General features: G+C 37.1%; 1 protein-coding gene across 4 annotated transcripts in view; it reads left to right on the top strand.

Annotated features, from left to right (window-relative positions):
• Positions 1-2,346: 2,346 nt before the first annotated feature.
• LOC132613667 (DNA mismatch repair protein MLH1) overlaps positions 2,347-19,806 on the top strand; it is a 45,626-nt gene continuing 28,166 nt past the window's right edge. For 2 of the 4 annotated variants that reach the window (XR_009572050.1, XM_060327803.1), the window contains exons 1-9: positions 2,349-2,698; positions 3,452-3,624; positions 4,440-4,512; positions 4,838-4,972; positions 5,080-5,290; positions 5,765-5,913; positions 8,623-8,721; positions 11,686-11,755; positions 11,874-12,006. Coding sequence is in view for 1 of the 4 variants with exons in the window: in XM_060327803.1 (XP_060183786.1) it covers positions 2,444-2,698; positions 3,452-3,624; positions 4,440-4,512; positions 4,838-4,972; positions 5,080-5,290; positions 5,765-5,913; positions 8,623-8,721; positions 11,686-11,755; positions 11,874-12,006 (1,298 nt within the window). In the remaining 3 variants the exon portion in view is untranslated. Of the gene's footprint in view, positions 2,699-3,451; positions 3,625-4,439; positions 4,513-4,837; positions 4,973-5,079; positions 5,291-5,764; positions 5,914-8,622; positions 8,722-11,685; positions 11,756-11,873; positions 12,007-19,806 lie in introns of all 4 variants that reach the window. The other 2 variants (XR_009572051.1, XR_009572052.1) reach the window with 2 other exon arrangements.

Below are 19,806 nucleotides of genomic sequence, written 5' to 3'. Positions count from 1 at the left end.
GACGGGGTCTTGTCCCGTCCATATGTCTAGTACTCTAGTAGAGGCTCGTAGATACGTATGTGTGGGTTATATGGTCTTACGAGGATGCTATTATGTATATATATTATTTTGATGGTCGAGAGGCATATGTATATGAAAGTAATTATGTTTTCAAAATGAAAGATGATTTTCTAATAATTGAGTATAAATTTGATAAAAGAGCATTAAATGAGTATGATGAGCAATAGAACGAGCGGTGCTCGGTGGTTAGCCCCGGGCACCCGTTGCGGCCCCTAGTCGGGTCGTGACACCTAAAAGGACTCGAAGATGACCTTAGAAAATGACCCTGGGCCACAAGGACAAAATTGAAACTTTTAGATAAAATTTGTCCACCCGAAGCCTAAACAATCAACATCTTAAATTTCACGCATCTCTAACCTCAAATGAGCTTTAATTTCTCTAATTTACCAAAAAAAAAAAAACCCAAATTCAAGAAAGACCAACAAATTTACCCATTTGAAAAATCTGTCTTAGGAGTTGAAATTAGAGTTGGAAATAAATTACCCAAGCTGAAAACTATCAACTCCTTCCAAAACAATCCAAGATTAGTTAAGAAAATTCATTTATTAACCTAGGGTTTTATAAGTGTAGAAGCCTCATCCAAAACAAGCTTCCCACCATGAAAACCTTAAATAATCTAAGATGAAATGACAAAGCAAGGATAGGGAACTTACCTCCATGAGCTACCTTGAGAAACCTCTCAAAATGGTCTTCTACCAGCTCCCTAGGTCTAGGAATATGTTTTAGGGGTAAACGAGGCTCGAGTTTGGAAGGGATAAAAAGGGTTTCTGATTTCCAGCGATCCTGCAGAAGTGGACCGAGGCTTGCAGGTGTGGCCTTGCTTTTGCAGGAAATATTCCGCAGATGTAGAACTCAATTAACCCTTCCAAAATTCCGTAGAAACGGAAGAATCGTCGCAGATGCGGCCCATAGTTCGCAGGTGCGATACACCTGCAGCAGAAATTATGGATTTTCATTACCTTCCAGATGTCGACTATTGGTCAACGCTTACCCACTAATTCAACTTAGAAGATTCTAAAATCCTTGGAACAAATCAAGACTTGCCCGATTGCCTCGGGAACCTTATTACCTATCCCCACGAGTTAAATCATAGAGAAGAGAATCTATAAGAAGGGTATTTTTGGGAAAAGAGGAAATTGCCTGTAACGACCAAATAGGTCATTACATCAGGCAAATATATTGACAATTATTATGACAAGACAAGTTTTGTCTGTTAATTTGAAATTTTGAAGGGGCAACTCGGTGCACAAAGCATCCCGTATTAGCAGAGTTCGGGGAACAACCGCACATTAGTGACTGCTTCCACGACTTGAATCATCAATTCAAAATTTTGCTATTGAACCCCGGCCGCAAATCTAGTTCATTTGCACTTTTGCCCTATTTTTTGTTGGTCTTTAATTTTTACCCTTCATAACAAACAACTTTTCCGTTTTTACATAATAATATCCAACAAGTTATGCGCATAAGTTCAAGACCAACCCATTTGATGACAATTATATATATATAATTAATAAAAGTATTACCACCAAAGGATGTGGTGAAGCGGATGGGGCTGCTCCTCCCTTAATCAGAGAGCTCGGTTCGAGCCCTGAGTCTAAGGCCCTGAGTATAAAAAAATCCTTAATAAGAAACGCTTCCCCCCGAATGGGCCCCTACGCAATGCGAATCTGAATATAGTCAGGTTCCAATACGAGTATCAGATGAAAATAATAATAAAAGAATTGTTATAAAAAGATTTGGACTAAGTATTGGGTGTGGTTATGGGAGGCCCGCACAAGCGAGTTCTCCAAGCAGGCAGCGTCAACACTAGGCCAGCCTATAACCCCTCCATAAATTCTTGCGCTACAAAATGTTTCACAAGCGCTACAGCCGCCTCTCACCGTCAGCTTTGTTTTCCTTACTCATTAAGACAATTTTTCTCGATGCTCTTATTACTAGTCACGTATTCCTTGATAATATTCTAGTCCTCGATGTGGGACTCAAAAGCCCATTTAAAGGCAAACCGTGCAAATTTGTTTTTTAAATGGAGTCAAAACTTAAACGGGGCATCGAAAAACATCTTATTTTAGACGAAGGTATTTGATTAGACACGAAATTTTAGAAATAAAGAAATTTTTATAAAATTTGTGATCTTAAAATTTATTGGGCTAGAAATCATTTTATTAAGTGTAAAAAAGCAAATTTAAATTTGAATTATTACTGAAACTAAAAATGTACCATTATTTTAACAGATTAAAAAGCAAAGAGCGTATTGATTGACAGTGAGTGAGTAAATAACCCCTTCCCTTTTGGCGCCAAACAGTTGGGCCTGGGTAAAGCCTGTCCATAAATACCCATCCACCAGCACACTGTACAATACAAAATAGCATAGCAGTGTACAATCATGGAAATTGAAGATGAACCGATTCCAATGGAAGATGAAACCATTATTCCAGTGAAGGAGCCACCTAAGATTCAACGGTTGGATGAATCAGTGGTGAACAGAATCGCGGCTGGGGAAGTAATCCAACGGCCAGTATCTGCTGTGAAAGAGCTAATTGAGAACAGCTTGGATGCTAATTCCACATCTATTTCGGTTGTTGTTAAGGATGGTGGTCTTAAACTTATCCAAGTTTCCGATGATGGTCATGGCATCCGTGTACGCTTCTCATTCTAAACACTCTATTTTACTAACGTTTGGAGTTAAAATTGGAACTGATATTATTCTCTTAAATTGAGTTTTGAATATTGGCAGTTGTAACTAATGGCCAAAAAAAATACTCCCTCTTATCGAGATTCAAACTATGTGAACATTAATGTATTGTTTTATCATATTGACATGAGAAAATTGCATCTTATGGTACTTTTCATATGTTCCCCTGTTCCATTTTACACGAGGGTGTTTGATTGGGCACCAAGATTAAGAAATAAAGGAAGATTTTTAAAACTTGTGGTCTAAAACAAACCATAGAAAATTTTCCGGCTAGAAATCATTCCATTAAAGGTAAAAAGATAAATTTAAAGTTGAATTGTTACTAAATATAGAAATGTGTCATTCTTTTGTGACGGACTAAAAAGGAAATAGTGTCATATAAATTGGGACGGAGGGAGTAATTTTTTTCTAATTTTAAAATATTGTTTTGATCTAATCCAAATTAACTTCTAAGATGAGTCAAGTTGAATCTCGGTAAGAGAAAGTGTCACATAAATTGGGACAAATGGAGTACATTTTAATATGTTACCGAAATTGCCATATATTTTGGGACAACAGAAGTACTGATGTTATCTTAAGTAATATTCAAATTTGTTGCACTTTTATGCTAGGATAAACACTGCTATATATTTCGACTCTTATGCTTCTCCACTGAAAGATTTTATCCTGATTCTTTTTTATGTTTTGATCTGTCTACAGTATGAGGATTTGCCAATTTTATGCGAGAGGCATACGACGTCGAAGCTGAGTAAATTTGAAGATTTGCAGTCGATTAGGTCGATGGGATTTAGAGGAGAAGCATTGGCTAGCATGACCTATGTGGGTCATGTCACTGTCACCACCATTACCATGGGCCAGTTGCATGGATACAGGTGATATATTGTTTTTTCATTGGAGGAAATGAAATAGCTCACTGGAATATATGTTGTTGGGGAATTAAATCATGCATGATAAACATTTTCATTTCGTATGCTTTCCCCTGGATTTTAGTTTGTATGTAGGTGGTGCTTTCAGTAATTACATCTTTCTATGTCAAAGTATTTTTTTCCGGTAATGTTCTTTGGCAGCAAGTTAGTGTGCCTTGGAATATTGAGAGTTATTCCCTAGCAGACTTTGGTTGTTTTCTTTTAGGTTTCTTCATGTCAGTGGCGGATGTAGCTTATTAGCTATTGTCGACATGGAACATGGATATATATGGGAAAAGCCGAGCCTGTTTGGATGGGCTTAAAATAAGCAGCTTATAAGCTGGAAACAACTTATAAGCCAAAAAAAAATAAGTTGGGGTAGGCTAAATTATTTTTTTTTGGCTTATAAGTTGTTTTCAGCTTATAAGCTGCTTTAGATAAGCTAAGCCAAACAGGCCCAATTATTTTTTTAGACTTATTTTATGCACAAAATGGCTTTAAGTTGGCCAGCCAAACACTCAAAAAAGCTGAAAACAGCTTATAAGCAACTTATAAGCCAATCCAAACGGGCTCTAAATAATATATATATATTTTGGACCCATAAATCAAAAGTACAATAAGTTCACTGCTAAGAACTTTAAAGATTGAAACCAACAAGCTTAAATTATGCATCTGCCTTTGCTTCATCTTCATTTTTATCTAAATAGTCATTATATGATTTAGAGAAAGTAAATTGGTCTTTTACAATTTTGATTTAATATTTTTTTCTTGGGATCTTCCAGGGCAACATATAGAGATGGTTTGATGGAGGATGAGCCAAAAGCTTGTGCGGCTGTCAAGGGTACCCAGATGATGGTATGAGTGCGACATCTTGTTTCCTTGTATTTATGCTCATGTTTTACTCTTCATCTTTAAGTCCTCATATATAATTTGACGGACACTGGGACTGTGGAAACATTGAAGGCAACATAAGTGTTTTTTTCTTTTTTGTTAAAATGGTATATAAGACCTAGCTCGAAAGTGGCTTCAATTTCGAGTAATAGTCTTTATTTTTCAATGAACTGAGTTCCACTTATTGAAGTGTCCTTAATTGGGAAGTTCACCAATATTTTCTCTATTTATGTGTGAAGCGATAATAATTGCTACATGAACTTACGCTTGGTTATTTTTTTCGCCTCAGATTGAAAATTTGTTTTATAACATGGCTGCACGAAGGAAAACCCTTCAGAATTCTGCCGATGACTATCCAAAAATTGTCGACCTTATTAGTAGGTTTGCAGTTCATCACACACATGTGAGCTTCTCTTGTAGAAAGGTTAGTTGTATGGCAAAATTATGTTCCTTTATTGCTTTTAGCACTTACTCTCTCGTGTTCAAGCATTTGTTTAGAAATACATCACTTTAGAATTTCTTTGTACACAGCATGGAGCTGGTAGAGCAGATGTTCACACTCTCGCTACTTCTTCAAGGCTTGATGCAATTAGATCTGTTTATGGAGTTTCAGTTGCTCGAAATCTGATAAAAATCGAAGTTTCTGATACTGGTCCATCAAATTCAGTTTTTAGGATGGATGGTTTCATCTCCAACTCTAATTATATTGCAAAGAAGATAACCATGGTGCTTTTCATAAATGGTATGTAGTAGTGTGGTCAACCGAGACTGAAGGGTTGTTGATGTTATGTCTATTGCAGCCTTAATAAACACAGCTTTACTCGTTAGTTGAATCTGGATCAACTATCCGCTACAGATATATAACTATCATATATTGGCCAATTAAATTTGCATGTATTCTTCGTCCAATCTCAAATGTTGAGTTATGGTATACTGGACTTGGACATTGCACCTTATGCTTCCTTTAAGATCTTTTCAACTTTATGATCTGCTGACAACTGCTGCGATCAACCTTGGCATTTTCGTTTTCGTATACATGTAGAGCTTCTAAGAAAAAAAAAGTTTAGAACTGTTGTGCTCCTTGGTCACTCCCATATTTATTAACATGACTTCGATGCTCTGATGCTTTCAACTAGTTTCCTAAAAGTAGAACTTCATTAGCATCAATTAGTTTACTGTCTTGATTTGGCAATTGTTCCTTTTCTTTCTTTTCCAGATAGACTCGTTGATTGTGGTGCTTTGAAGAGGGCAATTGAAATAGTCTATACTGCAACATTGCCTAAAGCATCAAAACCTTTCATATACATGTCAATCATTTTGCCACCTGAGCATGTTGATGTGAATATACACCCAACAAAGAGAGAGGTACCTTAAAACTTTCATGAATCTCTATCCTAACAGGCGGTATTGTATGGTTAGAATTAAAACGGTTACTTGTAGAAAGGAGAATTGCATACTGTTCTTTGAGTGGTTCTTTGGACACTTAACCTTCACTTGCAAAACTCTCTTTTTATGGTTTGACCATGAAATTGCTGATTTGTTTTTTTATGGAAACAATGCCAAAAGTTTGACTGTATTGATCGAGAACTCGATGAGTCTTCTCTTGTGCTTCTTGTGGATAGCTAGTGAGGGTCTGATGCAGCCAGTTTGTGCTAATAATTCATAGGTTATTTGTGGGCATTCTTTTCTAGCAACCCTCATGTTCGTGGAACCTATAAATTAGCGCCCTCTTGCTAACATAAAGATTTTCAATGTATGTTTGCTTTGGTTATTCATACTTTTTATAAAAATGGTTTTTGGTACGTGCCTTGCATGTTTATCCCATGTTAACAGTAAAAGATCTTTTTTAATTACAAAAATATTATTAAAAACATGTGTAAGGTATAAATCAAAATTTTAAAGGAAGATTTGTAGCATATTCTAAGCAATTGCTTTTAGTTAACTAATAAAAATAAAATTGTAAAAAGGCCAGTTTTTCATCACATATCCTCTAGACGTCTAATGAATATGCAGGGAATGGCTATTCTTGACCTACTACATCTCCTCAATATTCTCTCGTGACACTATATATCTCTATACCGTTATATATTTCCCTTCTGAAACATCATTTATCTTTCATAAAATATTCAAGTCTCCTTGTTTTTTCCTCTACATGCATGTCTACCACAAATTAATGTAATAATCTTCCACATAACAGTATTGTGGACCTTTCTATTGTTTTGATGGTTGTAGTTTAAAGCAGTAATATGCGACATGTAACCTGTACGTTCATGATGTGCATGTATAAGTAAGATTTTGTATATTCTTGTGGTTATTCCAAAGTTAAAGAGAAGTGCATCACATAAATATTATCCTTTGTGTTGCTATTCTATTCTTAAGTAGTCTACATATGAAATCCAAAATCCAATGCATGAATGTATTACCAACATAATCTTCAAAAGTGAAGCTACATACTACAACGAAAGCCATTATCTTGAACCTGAGATTCAATACATACAGGTTTTGCATGTCTTTTCCCATTTTAAGGGAATGGTACTCATGCTGCAAACGAAGAATGAATTGCTTCCACATTTGGCATTTTCATTACGGCCATTTCCTCATTCTGCCTCATTTTTCTATTGCACTCACTTTAGATCTTTAGTCGTTCCTTATTGCTTTCATGAACAAAATTGGTTACTTGATGTGAGAACTCTCATATTTCAAGTAATTTACTTGGTTCATCTACATTCACAAAGAAAACTCCTTCTGGAAGAAAATGTTGTAACCTCCATTTCTAGGCCCAAGGAATTTATAATATACCTGTGGGGATGGCGAGATAAACTTTTTATGTGTCTTTTCATTTTTTTTATTCTGAGAACTCTCTACTTGGTTTCATGCAGAAAATGCAAAGTCATAAAAGAGTCAGAATCTTTTAGAATTAGAAAGGTTAAAATGGCCAGGCTAATTTTGTATAATATTGGCTTGAGATGAGTTTAAATGAAGTAACATGGTCAGACGATTCATATAGCCAACCCCAACTTGTTCAAGATTATGGCATACTTGTTATTGCTGTTGTCGAAAGATTTAAAAATAGAAACGCCTAATGGTCATGTCAACATGAAAAAATCACACAGAAGGTCCAAGAAATAACCCTCAGATGAAAACTCACTTGTAGAAGCTATGATCATAAGGAAACAACATTGATTTAGTCAGCAAGTTTAAGTTGTAAAATAAAATAGAGAAACACACTATAGGGGCCCAAAGAATTTTAAATAAAATAATAAGAAGAGGAGAAAAACAGAACCTATGGAAAACTAAAAACACATAGGAATTGCCCGACAAAGAATGATGATATCTGATAGGGTTTGAGTTCAAGTCCGGTCAGGTGGAGACAAAGAGCTCAACTTTTGGTTCTTTAAACTTGCTTGTCTCAATTTCTTCCTTTGACGAAATCAACTTTTGTTTGAATTTTTAAGATTACTACCACATATCTTTGTTCTGTGTTGAAATCATCATCACTGCCTTGTGATTCCTCACTAAATTTTCAGAATTTTTAGTGTAGCCCAAACATTCATGGTATATTGGTGTCCAAGAATTTGTGGCATTAGGTTGTTATAAAATGGTACAGCTATCAAACATAACCTTTCGTATTTCCATTTGGAATATGGAAAAAATAAATATTCCATGAATTTACTCTAATTAGAAATACAAAGAACACCACGGTTCCCTTAAGAATACCAAAAACATTGAACATTATATTTGATATATTTAACAGGCATATTGTGGTTGATTCATTGTACAATATCAAATCTGATATTATTTACTTAAATGTATCCTTATATTTTTGTAAAATATTGTAGTAGTAGTGTTTGATTTAAGGGTAGAAAAGTCGTTTGCCTTTTGACAGGCATTATGGCAATTCAACTTTGGACTTAGGGGCTTCCTAATTTTATATTTAATAAGAATAATAGATTGATAGATAATAGATTAGCAATTCTTTTGAGAAAGGTAACAGATTAGAATTAGCTTTGTAAGAGAAAGAATTGGATAATTGTTTAATGGTTCAACTCTTGAAAATCATTTATTGATATGCAGGTAAGCCTTCTGAATCAAGAGTTCTTCATTGAGAAGATCCAGTCTGTAGTAGAGTCAAAATTGAGAAGCTGCAATGTGTCAAGGACATTCCAGGAACAGGTAAGGACCACCTACCTGACAGTTGCTTAAAGATATGTAAACATGTTATATTTATACACATAAAAAACAGCAGTTCTCAACAATTTGGTTCCATCTCCTTTTTGTTTTTGATAAATCAATTTGACTTATATTTATTATATGCAACTTCTGAAATACACGTAGAATAGGACAAGAGTTTATTCAAGATTACATGTGTAACATTCTCCAACTTATTATTGGACTACAGATATTCATCTCCTTAAATGCTCACATGTTTTTGGCTGTAAAGTTTTTATGCTTGAGTTCTTATTTCTAGAAAAATGTTTACGTGATAATGGACAACTCTTTTCTAATAATCATTTACATTCATTTTCTTGTCATGGGTGGTTAAACTTTCATATCAAGATTACTTGTCTTGCACTTGCGTGAGTAACTAGTAACCCAAACAGTTCAGAGTTTCCAGTACTAGAATGTCAGGAGGTTCTTTAATTAGCATTTTAGCTTGTCGATTCGACTAATATACTTGTGGTTGACTTATATTCACTACCTTAAAAGAAATACGCAGAATTTAGCGTATAATGCATCTTGTTTGAATTGTTTGAATCAGATCTGTTTTCGCCTTTATGCATTTTAAACCTGCTTTTGGATTTCAATACTGTTTGTCATGTTCCCTGAAAGCATATAAACCTTCGTCTGGTCATGCTAGGATAGTGCTCCTGGTCAGTTGTTTCAAGTTGCAAGGAACTAAATGTGTAGGAGATTCAGTTGTTAATACTGATCTCCTCAGATCATAGATTACACAAACTATGATACTCTGATATTTTCCCTCTAATGTATCTAAGGTGAACATGCCAAGTTGGACAGTTTGAATTGCAATAGACTTGCTTTCCTGGGGCCCCTGAAAGTTAAAACATTGTAAAGCAGCACACTGAAAACTTCATCCTGTCTGTGAGAAACATCATCTCCACAAGATCTGTGCATACAGGAGCATGTGAGATACATTATCAAGGATTCCCAAAAACTAGTTTGTAGTGGTATTATCTACTGGCCCTACCACACCCACTAATACAAGAGATACGGAAACTTGATTTGGGTTAGATTTTGTCTGAAAGCTGAGCCTCATTCTGATTCCAGGGAGATCAAGTTCGAGGTTAGAGACTCCATTTTGTGGATTCCTATTTGGCCGAAAATTCTATAGTCTGGCAAAATGGGGATAAACTCCCTTGCAAGCTTGTTTTTAACTGGTCAATCCAATGGACTTGAAGGGTTTACAGTTAAAAGGGCATGGCACGCAGAGACCACATGGGTCCTTAGACAAAATTTCAAATTTTGAATCTTTGTTGGATGGGCCTGTAATAGACAAGGCATGGAGAATAACTTGTAGTATCAGTCCAAGAGGTAATGTGGAATAGAGAAAGAAAGACCTTCAATCTGGTAATGTGGGGAATGGCCTCTACTGATAAAAAGGCAGGGGGCCATGGGTATCAAGGATTTTAGGGCTCAAAGTATAAGTTTGCAAACTCTGGTATATATACTTCCTCCTTACACTTATGGTCTGGAGACATATAAGTGCCCATTGGGTTTCTTTTCAACCCAAGACCTCAATAGTAATTGGAGATGGCAAGAAAATAAGGTTCTGGCTTGATACCTGGTCTGGACAGTCAACCCTAATGGATCTGTACCCAAACTTATTCAATCTGGCACAAAATTCTGATGCGCTCAGGTTATTAGACTAATCAAGGCTGGAATATCATATTCAGGTGCAACATCAATGAGCTGGAAAGTGGACTGTTTATGTTCACTATAATTTCCTTCACTAGACCCCTTCCCTTCTTCCCGGAATGATTCTCGATGGTTGAAGTTTGACCCTAAAGGAAGGTTTACTGTCAAATCATGCTACGCAGCAGAGGCCCAATGTTGCTGAGATATTCCCTGGAAATGCATTTGGAGAAACATAGCACCACTGAAAGCTGAGTGTTTTATTGATGAAAGAAGCCTGTCTTACGCACGAGAACCTTCAGAATAGGGAATCAATAGTGCAGTAGATGCTGCCTCTGCCTGAAGCAAATCGAAGAAGTCAATCACCTATTTCTTCGTTGCTCTTTCACCTCACAAATCTGGAGTTTCTTTCCTAACATACCGGGAGTTACTATAATGCTGGCACTTAAAAAGTTTTAGGAAAGACAAAGAGGAAGACTAGGAACACCATTCCATCAGTAATATGGTGAAGTTTTTGGAGAGAAAGGAATGCAACAATTTTTGAAAGCAAACTGAATGTGTAATTAGCATTAAGTACAAATGTATCTTTCTTTTCCTTTTTTTTTTTTATGCGTCGTGGCTATTGAAAAATAGATAACAAGGTTGATTTTTTAAGTTCATTACACAATCTGTAATGAACCTCCCTTGTAAATATTTTACAGCACTTGCTGCTGCATATTGATGAATTATGTAGGGATCTAGTAGCTCAATTGGTTGACTACCTGAATTTTCACCTTGTTGGTGAGGGTTCGAACCCCACGTTGTAATCCCCTCCCTTATTTCCCCTTCCCCTACCCCTATGTAATAAAAAAGCATATTGATGAATTACATTTACCAATCAAAAAAAGAAGAGGATGATGATTGGAGATTTACTTTGCCAAAACATCTATGTAACAATCAGGAAGTTATTGAACTTGTTGTTTTCATTTTGCTTCCCTAATGTTGTCTTTTCCAAATCCAAATGTGCATACTTTCAGTCCTTTAGGTTCTTTGCCAAATGAACTTCTTCCTTCTGCAGTCTTAAGTGCAGATCCATAAGATTAGGATGTGAAAATCCAACTGTATTGGTGAAATTTGAATTGTAGCCAAAATGAAGTTGTATGTTTGACCTGAACTTTTGTCCTGGAGTGTTCACTACGGTTATCATGCTTCCTTGCCAGCCTACTGGTATGCGATCTAACTTGTTCACTATTCCTAATTATCCACCATATTTCATATGTGAGACAGACCATTGAATTCTCTTCATCCAGTCCAATGGCCACAATTAAAGATTCCACTAAAGATCCGTCTCCTTCTGGTATGTCGCTTACATTTACTGACTTTCCCTTGCTTGAAATAATTATCTAATTCTTTTAGAATCTGATAATTTGCAGATTCTGTCTCTTTAATATCCATTATGTTTCTTTTTTATTAAGGGATAAAGTCGCAAAAAGTGCCACGTAAGATGGTACGAACAGATACTTTGGACCCTTCTGGAAGGTTGCATGCTTACATGCAAATGAAGCCTCCTAGTAATTCAGAAAGAGGTTCTTGCTTGAGCTCTGTGAGGTGGGTCTCATCTTTTCCTGCACATATTTCTAATTGTTAAACGATTTTAGATTTCTATAACATGACAGGTTGCTCGCCCGTCCTTCAGTTTCTGTTAGAATATTGGTATGTAAATATTATGCTTCATGCATTTGCACCGACGGTTAATTTAGAAACTCGAAATTGGATTTGAGTCTATTGTTAGCTTTTCTTTTTAGTAGTGCTACACTCAGGGAAGGGACAAGTTGTCCAAATCTTTGTCCCTTAGCCAATTATTTTGCCTATTTTGTTATATGTATTGTTAAGTATTATATAAACGACACACATCTATAAGGGGCAACCCGTTTGACACGAGAAAATACTACAGTACTTTGATGAAGGAGTTTCACATAACGTTTGCTAAATTGTTAAGGTTCCATGCTTGAAACCTAGAAGGCTTGACCTGTGGTTTTTAACTTCAACAAAAAGACCATAGCCAGCTTACCCTATAGTTTCAAACAAAACTCTTCTGGTAAATGGTCTTTGTATTCTCCAATGGCCCAAAGTCTGAAAAAAGTTATTTTCTTTTGCAGCTGCCAAAGGTGACCATTACTGCAAAATCATCAAATTGACCAAAAGAAAACTCAAGTAGATCCATAACCACTTGTATATTTCCTGACTATGCCGAAATTATTGTCCTTGGCAAAGTACACCTTATTATCCTGTTAATGGATAATTTTCAAGTTAAACTGTCGAGTCAACTTTTTGGGATAAATAGTTGATCATAATTGCGGTGTCTGACGAGGAACCTAGAGATGTTGAATCAAAATTAGTCTTTAATGATGTGAACAACTTAACATCTTAATTTCTTTTCATTAAATGTTATCGTGAAATTTCCTATGCTATTGCAAAGATTGCTTCACAAAATGGGAAGCCTTTTGTACTTTTTTTAATTATAGAATGCAGACATAGAGTTTTTAAACATAGTTGTCTGTTAAAGCATGAATTTTTTAACATTTTCTGCTTCTGGTGTATCTTCTTTACCAGCTTGGTACTTTTGTTAATAAAACTTTACCTTATTAAAAAAAAAAAAAAAGGAATTCTTAAACGTAGTTGTTTAAGCAACTATGGATTTACAGTATATGTACATTTAACTAGATAAAATTTAACTTGTAATCTTTTTTTTAATGAAGAAGTTTAAAATTGGTAAATTACGCTTTTTAACAAAGTGGTGTATTTTTGACCAACTGTTTAAAAAGGTAAAAGTGCAATATCAAAACACTGTTGCTTTGAGGTTCCATTGTAAACAAAGAAAAGAGAAAATAGAGCAGGGAAAACCCACTTTTTGTGTTTGTTGGGACCCTGATGTTGGTTGTCTCCACGATCTACCTCAATCTCTGCCAAACCCCTTTGCACAATATCCTGCATATGCCATTTACAACACTAATAAAGTGGTGGAGGCAGTGAGATGGAGTGTCTAAGGATGGATAATTCAATTATCTACTGAGAAGGAAGGAAATGGACCTTAATTAAGTGATTTAAGCTACAAATCTCTGACAAAGTGGTGTCCGTTGTATGAACAGTAGCTTGGTGATGGCGTTGGGCATCAGCACCAAGGGTGTGGCCTAGTGGCTAATGAAGTGGGTTGAGCACCATGAGGTCTCAGGTTCACTTCCCAGCAGAGACAAAACACTAGGTGATTTCTTCCCATCTGTTCTAGCCTTGGTGGACAGGTATCCCGTGGAATTAATTGAGGTGAGTGCAAGCTGGCCCGGACACCACGGTTATCAAAAAAAAAAAAAAAAGAATTGGGCATCAAACATTGCAGAATGAATAAAACAGTAACTGAGAAAAACAGAGAATGGAAGAAGAAGCTAAGCTAAACTAGCTTCTTATGGCTAGGGTATATTTTCATTGATATAAAGCAACATCAGATTTGAGCATTACAATATATATCCCTTGTGAACCCTAGATGACTCACTACTATGGTCCTCTAATAGATAGGTTAGTACAGGACTATAACAGAATTCTGACAAGGACGAGACAGGTACCTCTAGGTTAATTACTGGGTCTAATGTGTAATAAGATAAATTGTAATTTAAAACATAAAGGACTAAACTATAACTCTCAACAACTGGTCTTATAACTAACTTAACGGCTTGGTACCACTACGCAAGCCCAGTGTACAACTCGACTAAGTACCTGCTCTTTCAGTTTCAACTCCTCACGATCTGCATCATTTCCCTTCCTGTAAAACCTTCCTTGTCCCCAAGGAAGAATGTGGGAAACCTGGTTTTAATCACATGATAATCTTCCCAAGTAGCTTGTTCTTTAGGCGTTCCTTCCGCTGTATGAGAAGCTTAGAGACAGCCTTATTCCCCTTTTTAATCATCTTCCTCTCTAATACAGCTTGGGACTCCACAGTATGGACTTGCCAGGTCAACCACCATGGGTGAGTGATATTAATTGACATTTCATGACATAGCTTCAATTGAGAGGCATGGAATGTGGGTGGATTGCAACTTGAGTGGGCAATAGTAATTTGTATGCCACTGGTCCGACCTTCTGAATTGTGTAATAGGGGCCATAGAACTTGGCCGACAACTTAGAGAAAGTCTGATTAGATAAAGTGATTTGCCTGTATGGCTGTATTTTGAGATAAACCCAATCTCGTAGTTGCAACTATCTGTCACTCCTGCTCTTGTTGGCCAGAGATTGCATCCTCTGCTGAGCCCTTTATAGATGAAACTTGAGAACTTGGGATTCGAATTCCCTTGCAATCATGCTCCTGTTCACTTCTTCATCAGCAGCATCTCCAGCCATATAAGAGAGATGGATCTGTGGAGGTTGACAATACAGGGTTTCATAGGGTGTAGTCTGTATAGGAGAACGGAAAGTGGTATTATACCACGGTTCTGCCAAGGGAAGGTACTAGGACCAGTCAGATTGGCTATCTGAATGGTAAAACCTCAGCTATGTTTCCTAGGTTCTAGTTAGAACTTCAGTTTGTCCATCATAGTGTGGGTGGTGGGCTGTAGAAGTGCTTAATGTAGCTCCATGCACCGAGAAGAGTTCTTGCCAGAATTTGTTGAGAAAGACAGGGTCCCTGTCACTAACAATGTTTTGAGTTATACCATGAAGCTTAAGATCTGGTCAAGGAAAACTTGTGCCACAGAGGCAACTATATAGTGATGACTGATGGCTACGAAATGCCCACTCTTAGTCAGCCTGTCTACTATCACTAGAATGGTAGTCTTCCCTTTTGACTTGGGTAAGCCAGCAATGAAGTCCATACTGTATTATGGTTGAAGTAATCCGGGTGAGGCTGCAACATCATACTTGCTTCTTTGACAAACTGAACAGTTTCTGACATAACTGTTTATATCATCCTCACCTTTCAATAAAAAAGATTGAAACCTTTCTATATGTGTTCTCCATACCTGAATGACCCCCATTAAGACTGTTATGCCGCAACTGCAAGATGTCTAGCCTGAGTTGTCCATCATTACCAACTTACCAACCTGCCATAAATCCTGAGTTGGTGGTTGATGTATGTATTGCCCTTCAAGTCTTTGTCCTCATCTTGGATTCTCCTGATGAGTTCCACTAATTCTGTATCTGTTTCCCAACTCCCCTTGATCCTCTGAAGAATTATGGAACCTGCAGGTACAACAGACATAAAAACAAATCAGCATTTGACAATCTAGATAAAGAGTCAGCTGCTTTGTGTTCCCTTTCTTTCTAATACCCATTCTGAAAATCAAATTGCATGAGCTTGGCTATCCACTTCATCTAAGTTCCTGTGTGCAATTCCTGCTCTAATTGAAACCTGAGAGCCTTTTGGTCTGTTCTTACCATAAAGTGTCTTCCCAGCAGATACTGTGACCATTTAGTCACTGCTAACACCAATGCTAACAACTCTTTGTCATACAGAGATAAACTTTGGTGTCTTAGTGATAATCCCTCCCTAAGATAGGCTATGGGATGACCCTCCTGCATTAACACTGCCCCAGTCCTAATGTCAGAAACATTAGTCTCCACCACAAATTGATGTGAACTATTTGGCAAGCTTAGCACTGGTGCAGTGATCAGGGCCCTCTTGAGTTGGTTGAAAGTTGTTGTCTTTTCACACCAAAGGAAGCCTTTTTTCTTCAATAAATCTGTGAGGGGCTTACTTATTATTCCACATCTCCTAATGAATCTTCTGTAATATCTTGCTAACCCAAGAATCTCTTTAATTCTTTCACACTTCTAGGAATTGGTCAGTCCTGCACAACTGCTATCTTCTGGGGATTTGTAGCTGCCCCTTCTGCAGAGATTAGGTGTCCTATATATTCAATCCTTGTAGCACCAAAAGAGCATTTAGTCTTCCTAACAAGTACCCTGTGTTGGAATAACAAGTTAAATGTTATCCTCAGACGCTGTAAATGCTCCTCCAAACTCCTGCTATACACTAGAGTATCATTAGAGACAACTAGGATGAACTTCCTAAGATGATCGTCAAACACACGCTTCATAAGGCCCTGGAAATTTGATGGGGCATTGGTGAGGTCAAAGAGCGTAACTAGATATTCATAGTGTCCGGAAAAGCAGTTTTTTGTATATCATTCTTGGCCATTCTCATTTGGTGATGTCCTGATCTCAGATCCAACTTGGTGTATATTTGTGATCCACCCAACTTATCCAACAGTCCCTGAATAATGGGAATTAGGAACTTTTCTTTGATGATCATCTTGTTTAGTGCCCTGTAATACAATCTCCAATTCCCACTCCTTGTACCCCTGTTCGTGTCTGCCCAAGAGCTGCATACGAGATGTGAACATTTGGTGGAGCAATATTCATTGGAACTGAAAATGGAGGCTTAGAACTTTCACCCATTGGGTATCCTGCTGGGGAATACCAGGACACGAACATTAGGTAACCAAGCCATTGGATGATCAGGAGTGTAAATGTCTCCACCTCTTTGAGGTCCTTCAATGTCCTTCCCTCGATCATCCTTTCTCACCTCGTCAATGGATTCTTTCAGCACAGCAAATGCTTTTTCATGCTGATTTTCCAGCCGAATCTGTCACGCCCCGAACCATGGCCTGGGCGTAACACGGCACTCAGTGCCTGACTGCATGTGACTGAGCGAACCAACTGGCTGGCTGAATCAATATGTGATACCAAAACATTCTGAATGCGGAAATAACACTAACACATGTTGAGCTACTAAAAGTCTAACTGAAATATCATAAAAGCCGAAATACTGAATAAGTAGCCGACAAGGCTAACACAAAAGCCTACTAAACAACTGACTGACTGCAACTATAGTCTATGAAGTCTCTAAAGAATGATGAAAATGCTAACTGTTTACCAGGACAAGGCCCCCTGCATACCTTGCTAACTGAAATACTATAAAGACTGAAAAGAGGGATAATGCCCCCGAAAGACTGGGGCTCACCAATAGCTGATACGAGATATCCTAGCAAGCAGAATCGTCAACCTGTAAATCGTTACATGCATCCCCATATGCAGGCCCCGGGCAAAAAGGGACATCAATACATTTGAATTGCACTAGTATATAAAGCAACTGAAAGAAAAAACTGTAAGTACTGAAACTAAAACTAATCTGATAATTGAAGTGAACAAAAGAAGTAACGAGAAGAATACTTACTGTTGTGAATGGAGAATCACCTGCTTACCGAAAACATAATCTGTGGCCTCAGGCCCAATATAAGTGCACAAGTTTGTGGCCAGGCCCAAGTATACGTATACATACTATGGCCTTAGGCCTAAAACACAAGTGTTCAACATTAAGCAATTTATACAAAAGAACTAAGAATCATGCTGAAGCTTTAACCATTTATAAACATGCTGGGTATTCTAGACTGAGACTCATGGTATCAAACACAAGTCTATATTGATTACGTATTGAGCTCACAACGTTCAGAATGAAAGTCATGAACGAATTACGAAACTAGAGAATAGAAGTTCTGCGACTATTTAAGGAACTAAGCTTAACTATATTTCTGAGGCAATTAGTAACGTTGTAAAAGAACGTGGCATAGGGAGAATCATTAACATTTCCAAACGTAGAGAGTTAGCCTCACAAAGGGATTCAATATTAGTAAGAATCCTCATGTTTTGGTCATCTAAGCATTTTATCAAACACTTGGTGGGCATAAAGCTCCACAACCTTCATTAAAGGTGTTTCCACACCCAACAACCCATCATCTTGCTTCAAGATGATTCTACAATCTCATAATGCTACAAGTATCATCATTCTTCATCACCCATATGATTACAACAACCCTAAGTCAACAATCCAAACCACACAATAGTTCATATGTTTCTTACTATCTAACCCGTTAACTTATCTCTCAAGAACTTAGAGTCCATAATCAACAATTTAAAACTATAATCAATTGAAGTAGGAAAGTCTTACCTTCTTGACGTTCAAGTCTCTTGAATTTGGATTCTAGAGTTCTTTTGTCCAAGACGAAGATTCAATCGATAATCTATGGAATAGATGAGGATTCTAGTGTTAATCTTTGTTAGATTGATATAATAATCAATGGGATTTGAGTAGGAACTCACCTTAGATACTTTGTGGAAGCCCTAGGGTGTTTTCTCTCCAAAAAAAACGGTTTAGAATGAAATGGGAAAAGTTTTACGAAGTTAAGCTTTTATAAAATTCGGAAAAAATCGCTTCGGCATGAAATGGCCTGGCGCGGTACGTGGGGCGCCGCAAGCCGCATCGAACACGGTGTATTTTTCGACGGTGCCAAAATTTTGAGTTTTTCTGGAAAATTGGCCTGGCGCGCTAGGCCATTCTGGCAATGTTCGGTAAAATGGGCATAACTCCTAACACGGAGCTCCGTATCGAAAACTTAGCCGTTCTATCGAATCTTAAGCACCTCACTAGCCGTCTTGATTCCAAAACAACTATTTCCACCCATACTCATCCCGATAGTACTTCACATGTCTAAAATGGCACATTAATACTCATTTAATACCTCCACACCTAATCTAGATTTACGGGATGTTACATGTCTGACAGTGAATTTGCAATTTCCACAATTATCCTCTCGAACTTCGATTTAATCTCATTCATATCAGTAGCCATTGCTAATACCCATAGAGATCAAGAAAGTACTCTGATACCAACTGTTGCAGAATGAATAAAACAGTAACTGAGAAAAACAGAGAATGGAAGAAGAAGCTAAGCTAAACTAGCTAATTATGGCTAGGGTATATTTTCATTGATAAGAAACATTAGATGAGAACATTACAATATATATCCCTTGTTAACCCTAGATGACTCGCCACCAAGGCCCTTTAATGGATAAGGTTAGTACAGTACTATAGCAGAATTCTAACAGAGACGAGATAGGGACCTCTAGGTTAATTACTGGGTCTAATGACTAAATAAGATAAATTGTTATCTAAAACATAAAGGACTAAACTGTACTCTCAACAACTGGTCTTTTAACTAGCTTAACGGCTAGGTACCACTACGCAAGCCTAGTGTACAACTCGATTAACCACCTGCTCCTTCTGCAGTGGCAGCTTCAATCTCAATCTGCATCATCAAAGAAGGACAAACAGTGAAGAATTAAATAAACAAGCAATAACAAGAATTGATGAACAGGAACCTAGAGTATTACGAAGATTCACAACGGATAAGGTTGAAACAAATAAGGAGGACGCCAACTAAACAAGAAGCACGGACTAGAAGGCAAACACCAGACTAAAATGAAAGAAACGTGCAACCCTCAATTGTAGAGAACAAGAAGAAAATAACCAAAACTACCTGAAAGAAACGAATTAAAATCCAAAAGAACTAGTTTGGAAGTAAAT

Source organism: Lycium barbarum, chromosome 10, assembly GCF_019175385.1.
Source record: "Lycium barbarum isolate Lr01 chromosome 10, ASM1917538v2, whole genome shotgun sequence".
Lineage (NCBI taxonomy): Eukaryota > Viridiplantae > Streptophyta > Magnoliopsida > Solanales > Solanaceae > Lycium > Lycium barbarum.
This window is presented reverse-complemented; position numbering and strand designations above follow the sequence as displayed.